The following is an 18,986-nucleotide window of genomic DNA, read 5'->3' as shown; positions in this document are numbered from 1 at the left end:
AGCCGAGAGGCCATGGGTGACAGTGATGAAGAGGAGCAGAGCGGGGCATGACACGAGCCCCAGCCCCTGAGCATCTCTCCTGGGGGTCGAGGGGCAAGGGGCAGGAGGCGGGATGGGGCAAGTGCAGGGAATCTTCCTGGTATAACAGGGGATAACGGATCTGTGAGAAAGAGCTGTGTCCACTGGAGATGGCTTCAGAGGAAATGGTTCCCAGAAGAGCTTGTCTAGAGGTCCGGAAAGGAGACTGAGGGGGTGAGGACCACCAAGGTGGGTCAGCAGAGGACTTGTTGAGTAGTAGGAGGCCACAGTGTCTACCTGCCTCACCACGCTTTCCAGGTGCCTTGCACTGAGTCTCCCCAGAGGCAAGGTGGTGTCCACACGGAGCTCCTGCTAGGCAGGGCCTGCCCAGAGGCTCTGTGTTCCTCTCAGGCCTGGAATAGGGCACCGGGGTAGGTGCAGATGGTTTAGGTTTGGGTGCCTGGTCCAACAAGGCCTCACACATGCGGGGACCTGGGGGCCATTTGCCTTGTGGATTCCTGCATTGCCAGCCCACCCTGCGGCCTTTCACCAGGAGCCCCATGTCTCTCCCTCTTCTAGGCCTGGCCTCTGACCCCTGCTTTTAGATCATTTCCTAGGTCAGGCCCTACAATCTAGACCAAGATTCCACTCCCTAGTGCAACCGGGCTCCTCCAATAGTACCACCACCAGTAATAATAAATATCCATAATTGCCACAGACAGAACATAATTGTCACACACTATGCCAGGTGCTTCTGTATTTTATCTTGTTTAACTTTTAAGCCCACTCTGAAGGACGGGTAGTACTATTCTTGTTTTATAGATGAGAGGAGTCTCAGGGGCTTAGGTGATTTGCCTAAGGGAACCCAGCTCACAAGTGACAGGGTCTCAATTTAAACCCAAGTCTGTATGACTTCAAGGCCTAAGCTGCTTTCTCCTCTTCAGCCACACTGTCTCTCAAATTCCTCTCCCCCATGCTGGGTGGGAACCACACCCACCAACTCAGCGCAGGTCTCAGAGCGTCTTGAATGGATGACCAGTCAGAGCTGCTCAGCAGTGGGGCCAGCTTTCTGGGCTGCCCAAGAAAGAAGAGGAGGAGGCCGCCAAGGGGACTGGGAAGCGGCTCCCGGGGCCTTGGGAGTGCTGGGTGACCATATCCTGGGCCGTGGTGAGGAGGCTGGCAGAGGCAGGGGACATAGCGTGGGAAGCTCACATGTCCCGCCCAGTCCAGGTCCCAGGGCTCCATCCTCAGGACAATGGACAGGGCATGTCCAGCCTTCATCAAACACCAGGAGGGGGAAGCTCAGGGCACAGCACGTGCCACAGTGCTAGGACTCTAGTTTGGGGACAGTCCGTCCCATTAGACCGAGCGACTTAGCATTTCTAGCTCAGTGACAGCACCAAGAACACCCAACGATGCCTGACCAATGAGTGGCTGCGTGGAGGGACGGAGCCAGATGTGCCTCTGAGAAGAATTCCACGAGAGCTGCTGGCTGCCCCTCCCTCCATGGACCTACATACACCTGCGCCTCTGTGTCCCCAGTTCCTCCCTCCCTCCTGACCTCAGCTTCCCCACTCAGCAGCCCACGGGTGATCCTCTGAGCTGCACTCAGCACAAATGACCTGCTGGGAGCTCCTCTACCTGCTTGATGGCCTGGTCTCCCGAGATCTGAGAGATAAAGGACCTCAAAAGGTAACTTGTTTTGAGTTACCTAGGCTACCACCCAGTGAATCAGGAAACCAAGTAGCCCCAAAGAGGCGCACTCCCGTGTGGATGGAGAAAGCATGGCTAGCTCCAGCACAGGCTAGGCTTTGGGTTGTACAGTCTTCCTTTCTTACATCTTCCCCCCTCTCATACCCCGTCAGGACTCCTGGGAATTAGGAGGTTACAAAGGCACTAAGCCACAGCTGAAGCCTAAGACCTGTTCCAGCCTTGCCGAGCCAGGCCTTGGCTCCAGAACACAGAGCTGCCTCCTGCCAGAATTCTGCATGTGAGGCTCCAGACAGGTGCAGCGAGCACTCCAGTAGCCCAGGGGCTGCACGGTTAGAAACATCACTGCAGGAGCAGGTCAAGCCTGCAGCCAGACACCAGACAGGGCGGCCTGAGAAGCCACCTCCCCACATTTACCAGGTCTCAGCTGCCAGGGGAAGGAAGTCCAAGTGGCGCAGGCATAAAGAATCTGACTGCCAGTTCAGGAGACTCAAGAGATGGGGGTTCAATCCCTGGGTCGGGAAGACCTTGGGGTAGGAAATGGCAATCCACTCTGGTATTCTTGCCTAGAAAATTCCATGGACAGAGGGGCCCGGTGGGCTACAGTGCATAGGGTCACAAAGAGTCAGACATGACTGAGCACCATCCACACACACAATTGCCAGAAGAGTCTGAAACAGCGCATGGGAGAGGTCCTGCGAAGGCGTGAGCCCTGGACCTGGGGTGGAGAAGGTGCCAAAGAAGCTTCCAAGGTAACCGGCAGGGCCTGGGCGGGCCCACTCTGGGTGCTAGGAGAGGCGAGGCCTTGGGTATCACTGGCTTTCCTCTGGCCGCTCACTCTAAAGGCCCCATCTATCTCTGACTTTGGTGCCAGGAGCCTCATGAACTTCAGACGACTCTCTCCCAGCTCCCCTCTCCCCTTTCCACTCACATTCCCCAACTCTGGGAAGGAGTCCTCAACAAGGACCACAGGGCTGGTCCTGAAGCCCTGGCCAAGCCAGGGGCAGGACACAGACATCAGCGCAGTGAGTGTGTGCTTGAGCACAGCCCACATCTCTTCACCGCAGCTGCTCCAGTTAGGTCCCCGCACAGGCCTGCCACCAAGGTCAGGCCAGGCAGGGAGCTCTCGAGTCTTTGGGGAACAGTGTGGCCCTGCTGTCTGCTTCCCGAGTGGCCTGAGTGTACTGAGCCTTCCAAGTCTAGTTGGCTTCCTTTCTTTTCTTCTCTCTTTCCTTACCTCTTCTGGGGACTTGTAAGAGTCCTGAATTAATTGAACCTGGGAGGATCATGTGACAACACCCACCCGGCTAGACCGGCCCACCTGGGTCTGGCTTCCTGATTTTGGCTGCCTGTCCTATCTAGTCTGCCCAGCAAGAAGCAGGATCTGGTGTATGAGCCAAGACCAGGACATTTGTGGTGGCTGGGCCTGGAGGGGTAAGACAAGCAAACGGGATCAGGGCCCTGCCCTCCAGGAGCAGGTGAGCAGATAGGCTGAAGGCAGGGTGAGAAAGCAGCCCCCAAGCTCTCTGGGGCTCACCAGGGCAGACCCAATTTCCTCCCATTTCTCCCAGTGCCTACCTATGATTCCAGTTCTCTTGCCTTCAAGGTAAAGAGCAGGGCTCTGAGAACTAGGGTCTTAAAAACAGCAGGCTGCTCACTCAGCCCCCACACTCTGCCTGCTATGCGTGGGCAGTGGGCCTGCTTGCCGCTCAGACCGGCTGAAGCCAAGCCCCTTTCTCCCCTCTGGGGAGCCAGACCTGCCCTGGAGGACCGGGCTGCCACATCCAGCCTGGCTCTAGATGGGCCTCCCTTCCCCTCTGTCCCACCTACCTGAATTTTTGGACCTGACTTCTGTCTTCGCTCTCGCTTGCTACCTACTTGACTCTGCCTGCCCTTGGCCTTGCTTGGGAAAAGGCTGTGGAGTTAAACCAAATTGCACTGAGACCTCCATAGGCAGGAGAAGCTGTTCCAGCCGCCCCCCCCAGCTCTCCTTTGAACCTCCAGAAAGAACAGCTAGCTTCTTATTGTAGGCAGAGGGCTTCTGTCATCATTCTCCTATGCTAACAGGCTTGGGTATTGGAAGATGAATGGCCTGAACTCTGCAGTGCCCTTCTCCTGGGTTAGCTGGTGACAGCTGGTTGAGGGGAGAGGTGGAAATGAGCCTGGACAAGTTGGCCCAGAGCTGAGAGACAGAGGGCTCATGAGGGGACTCAGTGGGTGGTCCACAGAGGAGCAGTCTGACCCTACTTGGCTATAGAAGCTCTCTAAAGAAAGGGGCCCAGATCCTTGTCTGCCAAGAATAGTGAGTACAGAACCTGACCATTCCCAGAGTGGAGACAGACTCAGTGGCAGGTCGGGACCCAGCCACAAGTCAGTGGTAAAAGCACAACATGGAGAGAGGCCGGGATTTAGAGTTTGGGAACTGGCGCCCTCAAGGTGAGGGGTCTGCTGTCGCTGTGCAACGACCACAGGGTCCTGAGGCTGGGAATGGGGTGGTGGTGGGGGAGCCCCACATGACCACAGTGAGAGAGACCTCACAGAGTAGGGGAGGAACTCGGGGGAGGGAGGTGGGACAAGTACAAAGTTAAGGCAGGGAGTTGTGGAGATCAGCAGTAAAGCTGGGGCTAGCCAGGTGAGAGCTCTCAGTAAACGCCAGGGGAGGGCCCACAGGGACTGCTGAGGCGGCGCCTGGGGTCTGGCTTAGAGAAGGCCAAGGAAGGACCAGAGCCTGAGTCTCCGCAGGCAGGCAGCCGGCCGATGGCAGGCACATCAGCTCCAGGAGTCTGGGCCGCGACCCTGGCATCTCCCGGCCTCTCTGCTCGTTGACTGCCTCTGGTCCTTACCGCTTCTCTTGGAAGGTTCCTATTGTTCTTTGCCCGGGTCAGGGGAAGGGGCTGACGTGGACGCTGGGCAGAGCCAGAGCAAGGAGGGGAGGAGCCGGGGCGCAGGGAGCTCACCACTCTCTCCTTGTAGACGATGTATTTCAACCACTTGAAGTCCTGCCACTTGAAGCCCGCGAGGACAAAGAGGGAGTCGCGTTCATACTGCTCCGGCCGCTGCATGGCGCCCTCGGGGTAGGTGATGCGCAGTGTGGTTTTGTGGCCCACGTCCTTCTCGAAGCCTTTCACTGGCGCTGAGTTCAGTCTATAGAGAGCAGGCCCGGTCAGACAGAGCCTGTCCTGGGCTCACTGCGTGCGCTCTGCAGGCCTGTGTCTGGGGAGACACCATGACCCCAGAAGACCCCAGGGGCAGAGGATGGGGAGCCCAGGCCACATGGAGCCTCCTAGCTTTCTGCTCCAAAGCCCTCCAACCTGGGTTCTCCTTGAGGCTTCTACTGACCTCCAGTCCAATGGCCCAGATGGACAGACAGTCTTTAATGGGCTCAGGGATCAGGGGGTTGGGCCAGGACACGAAGGTACCTGAGGCACTGCTTTGAGGAGCTCACCTGACCACAATGTCATAGTCATCAATTCGTGACCCCAGAGACTTGTTGGCCAGGACACCTCCGTTGCCCACGATGATGCAGCGACGGCAGCTGAGGCTGAGGGGACAGAGGTGGAGACTTCTGGAGAGCTGGCCATCAGGTCTCCTCTCCCCCTGCTGCTTTGGCCCCTGAGCCCATGCCCTTGGCTAGACACAGGCTGGGATGGACAAGGAAGACCAGTGAGCCTCTAGCAGCATTTCTGAGAGGCTGGAACCACACTGCGGAGAGCTGGGCGACTGGGACTCTCAGATCCCTGACTCTTCTCCAGGGAAATGTGGGCGTGAAAGGTGCTTGGGCACTGACTCTGGGGTGGTGAGGAGGAGGCTCTGGTAAGATGGCATTCTGGGTTAAAGACTCCCCAAGGGTTAGTGGGTTTGGGGGCAGCTTTCCAGGGAGAGGGAAAAGTGGGCTGAGCCTGAGGGCTATGCTAGGGAAGCAAGGACAGAGGAATGAGCCTGGGGGCGCCAGGACTTAAGGCGGAACTCCTTTCTAACTCAGAAGACCCCATGCACCCAACAGCCACCTGAGAGCCCTACTTATGTTGCTTCTCCCACCTCTGACCCTGGGGCTTCATCCATCCAGGGTCTACTGGCTTCTGAGCTGTCACTACCTCCTGGGTTTAAACCCTCTCAGCTGCCCCACCACCCAGCCCCTCAGTCCCAGTGCTAAGTTGATCGCAACCTAGTACATTCCGTTCTGACTCTCAGACCTCTGCTGCCTGAGGACTGACATGTCTTGCCAAGTGCATATAGCTCAACAGGGTGGCTAGCTCAGTGCAGTGGCCCTGCTTACCTGCTTATCCGCCCCAGTGTATGTGTGGATGTGTGGGTGTGCTACAGAATCTGCCCAGGACTAGGGAAAGGCCAGCTGGGCCTCGGTACCTCTGCACGTGTCAGGCAGCTGAGCGGCAGGAAGCTGGGGAATGGCTTACCTGTCCAAGGCGGGGGTCAGGCGGTACTCTTTGGTGACGGACAAGATGGCTTTGATCAGATTGTCTGTGGAAGGGGAGGGAGGTAACTGTTAGAGGTCACATAAGGGTTCCCAGAAGATGTTTGCTGATGAGCTGAAGGTACATGGTCCTGGGGCTAAGATCAGGGAAGGAGCTCTGCACACAAGGCTGGGCCACTGGCCTAACTTTCTCCTTGAGAAAGGAGATGCAGGCGGGAGAACAGGCCTGGGCACACGCCTCTGTCTGAAGCCTGACAGCACCCGCACGCAGCTCCTTCCTCAGGCTTCCCTGGCCCTTCCTTAGCAGTCTCAGCTGGCTTTTGGAAACTCTGCAGTCAGGCCCCAGGGACATGTACCCTCAGGTGTGGGCCTTGCCTGGGAGCTGGGGCATCAGTCTCCCCAGGAATGGGAGTGCCGGTTAAAGACAGAGACCACACAATGACTCTGTGTCCCCACCAAGCAGACACCAGGAAGCAAAGGAGGGGACACCACTGGTGAAGAGCTCAAGTGGTCCCAGCCAGGTCCCCAGCTCAGGCCACTTGGCCTCATTTTCTGAGGCCACCTTCCCCTCACTTCCTCCAACACTGCCAATCCCTAATCCTGTCCTTGCCAGGCTGTCTCTACCACCTTACATCTTCAAGCCCCGTGACCTGGCACCTGCCCACCTGCTCTCCACTCAGGCTACCCGTAGCAAGGGCTCTGTGACATCTCTGCTCTCAGATCATATGACCATATTCAGGCCTCATTCTTCTTGGCCTCTCTCTGGCTCCGGCAATGATGACTGCTCTTTCAAACTTTGGTATAACAAGAGCATTACAGTATAACAGATGATGCTATCAGCCTTGGACTCAAATCCTGGCTCTGTTGCTTATGAGTTCTGTGACCTTAGGTAAATCACTTAGCTGTCTTTGGGCTCTATTTCCTCATCTTTCAAATGAAGATGAGAATTCCTGCGGTGCAGAATTGTTAGGAAGATAAAAAGATAACGTACATAAAGACCTGAAGATAAGTAAGCTGGTACAACCACAGTGGGAAACATCTTCATATCAAATGAAGACGTAGCTGTGCACAGACTAACACCTTGCAACTCTACTCCTAGGTGGACAGCATCAGAAAAGTCACACACTTGTTTAAGGAAACATGTACAAGAACATTCATTGCAGAACTGTTTGTAATAGCAAAATGTTGGAGGCAACCTAAAAGTTCACCAAAGGAAAATAGATTAAATGTGGTATATGGAATACTCTATAGTAGTTACAAAATCAATGACCTAGAGTAACCTGTACCAATACAGATAAATCTGAAGAGTATAAGCAAAAAAAATCAGTTTGAAAGACACATACACATATGCAATACTGTTGATAAAGTTCAAAAACATGCAAAGACCATGCCATATTTTTAATAGATATATAAACAGGCTGTACAAATACATAAACAGGCATGGAGCCGTAACACCAAAACCAGGATACTGGTCTCCTGGGGAGGGTGGGGGATGGAGTAGGAAAGGCTACATGGAACTTGAACTGTATCTCATGTGTTATTTCTGAACTGAGTAGAGAGTATGTGGATGCTCATTATATCAGTCTTTATGCTTCCTTATAAGCCTGAAATACTTCATGTAAAGAAAGGATGCCTCCAAAATTAAACAAAACAATCTTTTAATTTTTTTTTTCCTTTTTTAAAAAAAATTTATTTATTTTTAATTGGAGGATAATTGCTTCACAATATTGTGCTGGTTTCTGCCATACGTCACCATGAATCAGCCAGAGGCATACATATGTCCATTTCCTGTTGAACCTCCCTCCTACCTCCCACTTCATCCCACCCTTCTAGGTTGTCACAGAGCATCAGATTGAGCTCCCTGCTGACATATAGCGAATTCCCACTGACTGTCTATTTTACATATGGTAATGTATATGTTTCCACACTACTCTCTCAATTTGTCTAACCTTATAATTTTTTTTAAAAGATGGAGTGGAAAATACTGTCAGATGCAGCCAAGAGGTCAAGTTAAGGCCTGAAAAGTATCCTTGGGCTCTCACAGGGGGTACTGGGAAGTTTCACTGAAGTGGTGGTGGGAGGGAGACATTCTTCAGGAGTGAACGGTGAGGAAGAGGAGACAATTGGCATGGGCAATCTTTCCAGGAGTCAAATGAGAGAGGGTCAGGGTGACATTCCTTTAAGGAACGTTCTATACCAAGTGACTTCAGACACACTTTACAGTGGGCTTTGGGGAAGGTCACAGACCCCTCCTTTTCCTACCTGTAAGGAAAAGCATACTGCTGCTAACTGACCAAGGCCAAGGCTATGGCCTGGGTTTTTGTTTTCTAGGAGGGGAAGCTTAGCAGAATGGTCATAGACTATGGGGTACTTTTCTTGCTGGATGATGGGCTCTGTATTGGCCTTCCCTGCCCTTCATTGCTTAGTAGGATCAGAATCTCGAGTGAGGGTTTAAGAGAAAAGTTAGGCTGCTTGGCTCCCTGCACCCATGAAAAAAAAAGGAGTTCATAGGGTTCAACCCAACCTTGGAGGTTTTGAAGGTCAAGGCTCCAGCTCAAGACTATCCTTTTGCTGGCCACTGTCTTCTTTTCAGGAAGGGGTGGGCTGGCTGAGTAGAGGGTTTGGGCATTCTGGAGTCTGCTAGCTAAATGATATCACCCTTTAACACTCATCTCATTTAATTCTGACCACAACCTACTATGGTGGTCTTATTCTCTCCATGTCACTGATGAAAAAACTAAAGCAAAAACATGTGGGCAACTTGTCCATGGTCACAGCTAGTAGAGAGGCAGAACTGGGATCTGATCCTTCCATGTATGATGTAAAGCCAAAAATCTACCATGCCCTGAAACAGGGAATCTGTCACGGAAACAGAACTGTTAAACCCTCAGTGACGCAGAAGTCTTTTGGCAGGAGCTGCATGGTGAGGTCCCTGAGGCAATGGAAGGGGACAGTTCTGAGAGTATCGGACGGAAAGGTTAGCCTTGGACAGGATAAGGATGGACTGGAGGGGAGGCTACATAAGGTGAAGAACATCAGGAGGGGTTGACGGAGGGGTCTGGGGGCAGTCATGGGGCACGGCCTCTATTTCCCCTGGGATGTCCCCCCTCATACCTAGTCCTCTCGTGCGGATGTCTCAGGCACCCCTTTTGGGTGGTCTCACAGCACTGTGTTCTCTCATCAGAGGCCTTACTGTCCTGCCCCCCAAGTACCAGTGTCTGCGTCAGACTGGAGCTTTGTGAGGGGAAGGATCACATCTATCTACTCCACTACTGTGTACCTAGTCCCAGCAAAGTGGAAAGCTCTGAGCAAACATTCCACTAAAGAAGCAGGAAACAAGCAAGGACAGGAAAAAGAGAGGGGAGGCAGGGCATTGTTTTTCTTTGGGGGGGGGGTCCCCAGCAGGGAGACTGCTGAGGGTACAGCCCTGCCCTGAGGCCCAGGAAGGTAACCTGGGAGACAAGATGTTACTATAGAGTGGGGCAGGGTCCCCAACATACCTTGACCTTTGATCCCAAAAGGCGGCACAAATTCCCGGATCCTAGCCCACTTGCGGAAGGAGTCATCCAGGAACATGGGTGCTGGCTTCGAGAACCTGGAATACAACAGGGCTGTTGAGGGTCCCAGAGTGCATGAGGCTGCAGTGCTGGCTGGCATCCGTCTCGACTGTGGATTTGCTGGAAGCCAGCCTCTAAGTTCCAGCACTCCCTGGCGACCCCAGCCTACTCATTGGGTAGTTTCTACGTGGGGTCTGATAGGCCTTGTTCAGTGGAGCCTGGGTTTGGAGGAGTGGGCCTGGCCAGGCCATATGTGGCCAGCTGCCAGAGTGGAGAGACAGGATGCACTCAGCAGGAATCAACATCCCCAAGCTGGATGCTCTCTAGCAGGTTATCCATGCCTGCATCCATCCCACAAGCCCGGCTGTCCTTGCTGTTCCTGCAAGCTGGGAACTCAGAGATGAGATGCTGTCCAGTGAACAGAAAAATCCCCTCGAATACAGGCAGTGCAAAGAGACAGAATTTGGGAGAGAATTCTGGGAGGTGGACCACACAGGGTGAGGAGGAAGGAGACTCCACAGTGAGAGGGCAAAGCAGGTGAACAGCCATAGGAGCTGGAGGTTTGACAGAAGGGAGGAACTGCAGTATCCTGCAGCCGAGAGGCAGGCAGGGCTGAGGGGAAGCTTCAGAGGAGCAGACGCCTGAGCACTCTGCTGGCGGAGAGGACAAAGGGAACGCTAAGCTCCCGGAAGGTGGGGGAGGGACATCGAGCTTACAGGGAGGACAAATTTTGGTCTGGAGGAAAGATGGGAGGGAAAAGGGGAAGAAAGGGAAGCATGAAGTGATGGTGAGCTTGGGAGAGAAACTTGGGAACTCCTTGGGAAGCCAGGGAGTGGGCAGGGTAGGGGGAAGGCTGGGAGGTAGGGAAGGCTGCATTAGAGGCATGCAGAAGGAAGTGAGGAAAGGCAGAGGAACAAGAGGAACCAGGCTTTTCAGAGATGCTTGGACAACACAGCCCCACTAGAACCTAGCACCCTGGTTTTGAGACCTTGAAAAGGCAGCCCTGGAGATGACCAGCACCGGGTCACTTCCTAGGGGTGGACCTCTGCTCAGGGCCTTCCTGGCTGAGAATGAAGGTGTACAGGCCTAAGCCTTGGTGGCGGTCTCTGTTTGTAACAGCCTGAGTCACCCTACTGAAAAACAAGATTGGAGGAAGGGGCTCTCCTGGCCCAGAAGTTAGAACTCACCCCTCCCAGCAAACTCTAACCTCAGCATCCATTTCTCATTCCCATCATCACTAACATCGTTACAATCACCAGGCCCAGGGGGAATCACAGCAGTAATCACTTGGAGGTCTAAGGTTATTGGAGATTTTGAAGCAAACTTGAAAGAGGCAGAAAAGTTTCACTGCTGCTCCCTCCCCATCCTTTGCTGCCAGGAAGAAGCTGTCAACACTGACAGCGCAGGAGGGCCATTCTTGCACACTGGCTTTCTTCTCAGCTCACTCCCCTTCTGAGTGCAAGAGTCAGTCATGTTTCTCATACCTGGTACACACAGTCTAAGTGAATCAATACATTTGATGTTTTACCAGAGGCCCCGAGGATCCTGGCCAGAGACCACAAGGTCCCTGGATAAGCCTGGGGCAAGCACCTCTGTGTCAGGCTTGAGCTTATAAAAGTTTTGCAGTTTCTCAGTCAGGCATGGACAGGATTTTATCTGCTTCCTAGGATATCGGATGTTATATGCTAGCAAAATCTCCTAAGATCTAGCCGAATGATCTCAATACATTATTTTCTTTGTCTTCTCCCTTCCCCCCATCTTTCCAGCAGATTAGGAAGTTCATTATGTTCAGTTCAGTTCAGTCGCTCAGTTGTGTCTGACTCTTTGCGACCCCATGAATCGCAGCACACCAGGCCTCCCTGTCCATCACCAACTCCCGGAGTTCACTCAGACTCACGTCCATCAAGTCAGTGATGCCATCCAGCCATCTCATCCTCGGTCATCCCCTTCTCCTCCTGCCCCCAATCCCTCCCAGCATCAAAGTCTTTTCCAATGAGTCAACTCTTCGCATGAGGTGGCCAAAGTACTGGAGCTTCAGCTTCAGCATCATTCCCTCCAAAGAAATCCCAGGACTGATCTCCTTCAGAATGGACTGGTTGGATTTCCTTGCAGTCCAAGGAACTCTCAAGAGTCTTCTCCAACACCACAGTTCAAAAGCATCAGTTTTTCGGTGCTCAGCTTTCTTCACAGTCCAACTCTCACATCCATACATGACCACTGGAAAAACCATAGCCTTGACTAGACGGACCTTTGTTGGCAAAGTAATGTCTCTGCTTTTGAATATGCTATCTAGGTTGGTCATAACTTTTCTTCCAAGGAGTAAGCGTCTTTTAATTTCATGGCTGCAGTCACCATCTGCAGTGATTCTGGAGCCCCCAAAATAGTCTGACACTGTTTCCACTGTTTCCCCATCTATTTCCCATGAAGTGATGGGACCAGATGCCATGATCTTCATTTTCTGAGTGTTGAGCTTAAAGCCAACTTTTTCACTCTCCTCTTTCACTTTCATCAAGAGGCTTTTGAGTTCCTCTTCACTTTCTGCCATAAGGGTGGTGTCATATGCATATCTGAGGTTATTGTTATTTCTCCCGGCAATCTTGATTTCAGCTTATGCTTCTTCCAGCCCAGCGTTTCTCATGATGTACTCTGCATGTAAGTTAAATAAGCAGGGTGACAATATACAGCTTTGGCGGATTCCTTTTCCTATTTGGAACCAGTCTGTTGTTCCATGTCCAGTTCTAACTGTTGCTTCCTGACCCGCATACAGGTTTCTCAAGAGGCAGGTCAGGTGGTCTGGTATTCCCATCTCTTTCAGAATTTTCCACAGTTTATTGTGATCCACACAGTCAAAGGCTTTGGCATAGTCAATAAAGCAGAAATAGATGTTTTTCTGGAACTCTCTTCCTTTTCCCATGATCCAACGGATGTTAGCAGTTTGATCTCTGGTTCCTCTGCCTTTTCTAAAACCAGCTTGAACATCTGGAAGTTCACGGTTCACATATTGCTGAAGCCTGGCTTGGAGAATTTTGAGCATTACTTTAGTAGTATGTGAGATGAGTGCAATTGTGTTCATTATGTTAATTGTTACTAAAAAAAAAAACCCTGTATTTTTGGTGTTGCTTGTAATAAGTGTTAATTTTGGGGAAAAGATACAAATAGGCATGCACACACACACACACACACGCACACACACACGCGCGTAAAAATACTCATAATCTTACAACCCAGAGACAATTAACCTTGGGTATATTTCTGTATTGATTTTCCTTTTCCCATATTATTTTTTTGATTGTTCTGTAGACTAATTTTCTCACCTTATAATATTATGAAAATATTCATCTGTAAATAGAACAAAAACCATTCTGCTGGTAACCTGAATAAAAAATGATCCCCCTAATAGAATGTACAGGGATACACAAATGAAAAGATATGTTGAAACCATTAGATTTTATATCTCTTTTCTCTTAAGCTGATTTCGTTGTTTATAGTAATATTAACATAATTATGTTAATATCTACACATATAGATACATACATAAAATGCAGAGGGAAGATTCAGGATAATACCACCAGTATTATTACTAACACTATCATTACTAAAAGTGATTTAAAGTTTCTTTATATTTCTCTTTGCTTAGGGTATATCCTACTAGAGAAGTACAGATAAATTATTTTGCTTTTGCAAAATTATTTTGAAATAATCCTGCTGAGTTCACTTCATCAACAATACATAGTTAGGTTCATATGTTTTTTTGTGTGTCTTAGAACTTGCTTATCCCTCATTTTAATTTTGTTTTATGATGACATAAAACTATAGAATTCCAGAATTAAATTCACCAAGCAAGATATATTCAGAGAAATCAAACTTTTATTTGTGTCTGACTCCTGTTACTTTATTCCCATTTAGTATTCATTTTTATTAGTTTTTTATTTTTCCTCCATTTTTTTTTGAGATAAGCAAATACATATGTGTGTGTATTCCTATGCCCTTCTATATTCAGTAAACTGTAATATATACACTGTTTTACTTTTTTATTTTTTTCACTGATGTTCAATATACTCTGGTGATCAATGCACAGCAGTAGATAGAATTATATACTTGATGCTACTTCATTGTGGTCATGTATATATATTATTCAGTCGGCTCCCTGGGTTGTTTCTCATCTTGCTTAGAGTAGATACCATTAACAGTCGTAACAATGAACAACCATGCATCCATCTTTTTTTATTTGCCAGTGTATCTTTGGAATAGATTCCTAGAGTTGGGTTTGCTGGATCAAAGGGAAAATGCATATATACAGTTTTGATCCATAGCCAAATTCCCCTTCACCAGGACGTATGACAGTATCATTTCCCCCACAGCCTCTCTAACAGAGTATACTATTGAACATTTCAATTTTGCCAGTCTGACAAGTAGTATCTCAGTGTGGTTTTAATTTGTATTCCTTTTACTATGCTTTGAATTAAACATCATCATATATGGAAGGGCCATTTGCGGTTCCTTTTCTGTGAATTTTGTTCGTATCTCTAGCCCATTTTCCCAAAAGGTTACTGGTCTTTTTCTTCTATTTGTCCCGGCTTTATTAAGATATAATTGACTATAAATGATATATAACACTGTGTAAGTTTAAGGTGTACAATGTTGATTTCATACACGTACATGGCAATATGATGACCACCACGCATTAGCTAATACTCTTCTCTCTCTCTCTTTGGAAGCTCTTGATATATTATATATATAAACCATTTGAGATGCAGTTGCAAATAAATTTGAGTTTATTTATTTATTCACTTGGCTTGTGGTGTTTTCTTGCTTATCCCCTCCTTTTTATAATAGATTCTTTTAATGAAGTCAATTTATTAATCTTTTCCCTTATTACTTCTGGGTTTTGAGTTTTAGTTTAAACGGCTTTCTTCATTCCCAGGTTATATTTCCCTTTTTATTAGAATTCCATTGATCTCATCAGTCTCTCTTGCCAGGATGCTGTACCCTCTTGTTCCATTGTCTTTTGTCTCATCCATAAGGCAAAATCCAATCAAAGATTAATCAAATCTGACACTCTTACACTTTATAAACTCAAAGTGCTGCTAGAACACACACACACACACACAGACTGGTTCCCCTACAAATTCATGGACTGGAGCCTAGGTGAGCCCTCACACTTGCTCAGTGGCTATTGCGAATCTTCTTCACTCTCCATGAACTCTATCGTTTTTCAGCCTTATCAAAGCAGACATCTCTTCTTTTCTCTCACTTCACAGACAACATCAAGCTTATCAGACAGGAACTCCTTGCACTTCTTACTTTCTTACCTTCCTTCAGATCCATTAAAGCTGGTCTCTCCATCACGCCATGCAGCCCACTCCTGTCTGTTTCCCGCTAAGCATACAGTAAGCTCGGGTCTCTCCTATGTGAAAACTAACTCTAATGGCAGAAAGCGAAGGGAGCTAAAGAGCCTCTTGATGAGGGTGAAGGAGGAGAGGGAAAAGCTGGCTTAAAACTCAACATTCAAAAAACTAAGATCATGGCAGCTGGTCCCATCACTTCATGGCAAATGAGCGGGTGGAGGGGAGTAGAGGCAATGACCTATCTTCTGTTGGGCTCCAAAATCATTGCAGATGGTGACTGTAGCCACGAGATTAGAAGTTCTTGCTTCCTCAAAGGAAGGCTATGAAAAACCTAGTGTATTAAAAAGCAAAGACGCCACTTTGCTGACAAAGGTCTGTATAGTCAAAGCTATGGTCTTTCCAGTAGTCATGTACAGATGTGAGAGTTGGACTATAAAGAAAGCTGAACACTGAAGAATTGTTGCTTTCAAATTGTGGTGCTAGAGGAGACTCTTGAGAGTCCCTTGGACAGCAAGGAGAGCAAACCAGTCAATCCTAAGGGAACTCTACCCTGAATATTCACTGGAAGGACTGATGCTGAAGCTGAAGCTCCAGTACTTTGGTCATCAGATGAGAAGAGCCAACTCATTGGAAAAGACCCTGATGCTGGGAAAGACTGAAGGCAGAAGGAGAAGAGGGCAACAGAGGACAAGATGGTTGGATGGCATCACAGATTCAATGGACATGAACTTGGGCAAACTTCAGGAGATGGTGAGGGACGGGGGGCCTGGCGTGCTGCAGTCCAAGGGGATCACAAAGAGTCAGACACGACTTAGTGACTGAACAACGACAACAAACTAACTGACTCAAACTCTCCTGACCATGTTCCCAGGCTCCCAATCTCTCTCCATCCTCTCCTGGCAAAACCTCGAGAAAGAGAGGTCGATACTCTGTCTCAGCTTCCTCATCTCCTATTCACTCCTTGGTCTACTGCTATCTGGATTTTATTCCTCTGAGACTAGTTATGTTCTATCAACCTTGTGCTCTTTGTAGTTCCCTGAACATGCTGGTCTTCATGGATTTACACATGCAGCCTCTGCCTGAAATGTAGCCGCCTCACCATTCTCTGTATTACCCCATCCCCTTCCCTCTCTATTTGCCTGGAAAGTCCCTTCTCAGTTTTAAGGTTCGAGGCTGCTTTCCCTGCACAGCCTCCCTCACTCCCCCAGGCAGACCTGTACTCTTCCACTAGGATTTCCACTGAGCTTTGTTCAGCCCCCAGGAGGTGGCTCAATGCCTGCAGAGGCCTTGGAAACTGAGCCTGGGGCCATACACAACAGGAAATGGGGTGGGGTGATGGTAAAGGTGGTGTGTGTGTGTGTGTGTGTGTGCGCGCGCGTGCGTGCGTGTGTGCGTGCATGCGTGTGTGCGTGCGTGTGTGTGCGTGCGTGTGTGTGTGTGTGTGTGTTAATTGTGCAGGCGGTCTGGGCAGAGCCCCATGCTACACCTGGAGAATTCCGGGGCTTCTGTCCAGAGACCAGTGCCAGTCTGGGGGCCCAGCCAGGGTGGAGGCGGCCCTTGAGGTGCAGAATAACTGGCCAGACTAGCAGGGTTGTGGGACGCCTGACCTGCTTGCCCTGGCCTAGCGGGTAGTGGGGCAGGGTGGGGCAGGCTCCAGCAGACAGGCCCCAGCCCGCCAGCTCTGCCAGCTCTGCTGAGAACCCCAGCACGAGAAGCAGCCTTGAGATCAGGTTTCAGGAGGGTGTGTGTGAGTGCGTGAGAAGGAACAGGGGAATGAGGAGGCGGAAGCTGCACTGGGATCTGTGCGTCTTTTCTTCTTGGACAGTAGAGCATAGTAGAGTGGAGACTTGGGACTGGGAGGGCACATGCTAAGGGTGGGTCTGACCCCCCTGTGCCTCTCATAGCGAGGCTGGAACCCCAGGACCCATGTGACTGCCCTGCCCACCTACCTATAAACTGAGAGAGGACGATGAACTCGGCACATTGGTCACTCAGCCAGCCAGGATGGGCAACCCAGGAGCCCCCTACCCCCAACACACACAAAGGACTCTCCCAGCTCATTGATGCCCAGCAGTCTGGCAGAGGTGCAATGTAGAAAGTGAATGTCCCCAATCCTGGTTCACCCACCTAAACCATTTCCTAAGGCCTGGAACATCAAGCCTGTGCCCAGAGACCAGCAGAGAAGTTAACTGGGTCTCACTAACAAGGAGGGGAGTGGTTCTTTATGGGCACCAGCAGACCCAGAGCAGGGTCTTCCTCCTAGTTCCTACCAACCCAGCAGAGAAAGCTGCCTCCAGATGTGAGCTTGCTGGATTAAGGCAACACACAGCTTCGGCCCTCCATCTGTGCCTATGGGGTTGGGTGACCAGCCTTCTGGCCATTTCTCACAGTAAGGATGAAAAGCCCAAGCAGCCTGGGAGACAAAAGGAAGGCAGAGCCCAGGAGTGGGTCCTGACACCAGGGGCCACAGCACAGCAGTCTGCCAGACTCAGCCATAGGCCAAAAGAGTGAGATGGTCATCCAACGAGGTAAAAGCTAAACCCTAGAGATCCTCCTTTCTAGAACCTGCTCTGGGGAACGAAGGGGTGGGCAAAGCAGGGGGACACACATTCTCTAGAATCTACCTGATCTCATTTGGGATCTCGCTGTGGCAGCCCCACCATAAATGGCCCTGCACTGTCAGACTCTGGTATATGTCCAAGCGGGCCAGATGAGCGCTTTGCCAATGATTTGTCCAGCTTCCATTCTGCTGTCACTCCTCCTGCTAACCTACCTGAATGGGTCCTGCAGAAGAGTAGGAGTTAGAGGAGAAAGGGTCATGAATCTGCAAGACAGGTGGATATATGTCCTGAGAGAAGAGGCAGGGAAGACAAACAGCAGGTACCAACCAACCAAACATGAGCACGAAGCGGCAGCCTCCAACCCTACGCAGGATGAGCTGGAGCTGCAGCAGGCAGCCCCATCCAACAACTGCTTGCCTGCTTGGTTTCCCTGGTGGCTCAGACGGTAAAGAATCCACCTGCAGTGCAAAGAGACTTGGGTTCCATCCCTGGTTCAGGAAAATCCCCTGGAGAAGGGAATGACTACCCACTCCATTATTCTTGCCTAAAGAATTCCATGGACAGAGCAGCCTGGCAGACTATAGTACATGGGGTCACAAAAAAGTCAGACATGAGTGAGTTACTGAGCAACAACAACAACATGAAGGTCTCAGACCAACGTAGGGTTTAGAAACATCTTGAAGGAGATGCTGAGCCTTGAAAGACAAGTATATTTGAGCTCGTAGAGCATGGTGGGAAAAGTGTTGATTCGAGAAGAAGGGGAGTGCAGACAAAGGCTCAGGAGGGAAGAGAACCAGAATGGAGGGAAGAGAACCAGAATCGACCCTCCCTTCAAGGCAAAGAGAGACTGCTGAGGCCGCCAGAGCGGAGCAGCACCCAACAAGGGCAGGGGAGCTTCAGCCTGGCTCCGACCTAGTGATCTGCCCTTTAGTCCCACTCAGGCAGGCGCAGCATGAAGAAGGAATGAGTGGGCAAGTGTGTTCTGACTGGGTGCAAACTGGGTACAAGGCAGCTGAGGAGCAGGCTGTGCACAGAGGGAAAAGGCCAGGACAGGGCGTGCGTCAGCACTGCAGGGGTTGGCCTGATGCCCCGAGGTGGTGTCAGGACCAATTTCAAGCTGGATCATCACTGGTAACTTGGGGCACTCAGTTCATGCTCTTTCTTGTTGGCACCTTGCAGTGGATATCTGTGTTCCTTCCTCCTCCTTCTGTAAAGTACCCACTTCTTATTCCATATGGTCCTAGTTGAGCTGACTCCCCACTGCTGCTTCGGTGGTCACGTGGAATGGACTGACCACTCAAGATACTTCACCTCTTGGAACCACAGTAATTGATTTGACAATGGGCACTTGACCCAAGTA

The 18,986-nt window shown here is 50.4% G+C and overlaps 1 protein-coding gene across 5 annotated transcripts in view; it reads right to left on the bottom strand.

Moving 5' to 3' along the window:
* Positions 1–18,986, bottom strand: part of ST3GAL3 (ST3 beta-galactoside alpha-2,3-sialyltransferase 3) — a 226,739-nt gene that overhangs the window by 17,068 nt on the left and 190,685 nt on the right. For all 5 annotated transcript variants that reach the window (XM_018043059.1, XM_018043044.1, XM_018043051.1 and 2 more), the window contains 4 exons: positions 9,661–9,755; positions 6,144–6,207; positions 5,174–5,269; positions 4,686–4,872 (listed from right to left, as the gene is read on the bottom strand). In XM_018043059.1, coding sequence (XP_017898548.1) covers positions 4,686–4,872; positions 5,174–5,269; positions 6,144–6,207; positions 9,661–9,755 — 442 coding nt within the window. The remainder of the gene's footprint in view (positions 1–4,685; positions 4,873–5,173; positions 5,270–6,143; positions 6,208–9,660; positions 9,756–18,986) is intronic.

This window comes from Capra hircus, chromosome 3, assembly GCF_001704415.2.
Source record: "Capra hircus breed San Clemente chromosome 3, ASM170441v1, whole genome shotgun sequence".
Taxonomy (NCBI): domain Eukaryota; kingdom Metazoa; phylum Chordata; class Mammalia; order Artiodactyla; family Bovidae; genus Capra; species Capra hircus.
Note: the sequence above shows the minus strand (reverse complement) of the source record. Positions and strands in the feature narration are given on the sequence as shown.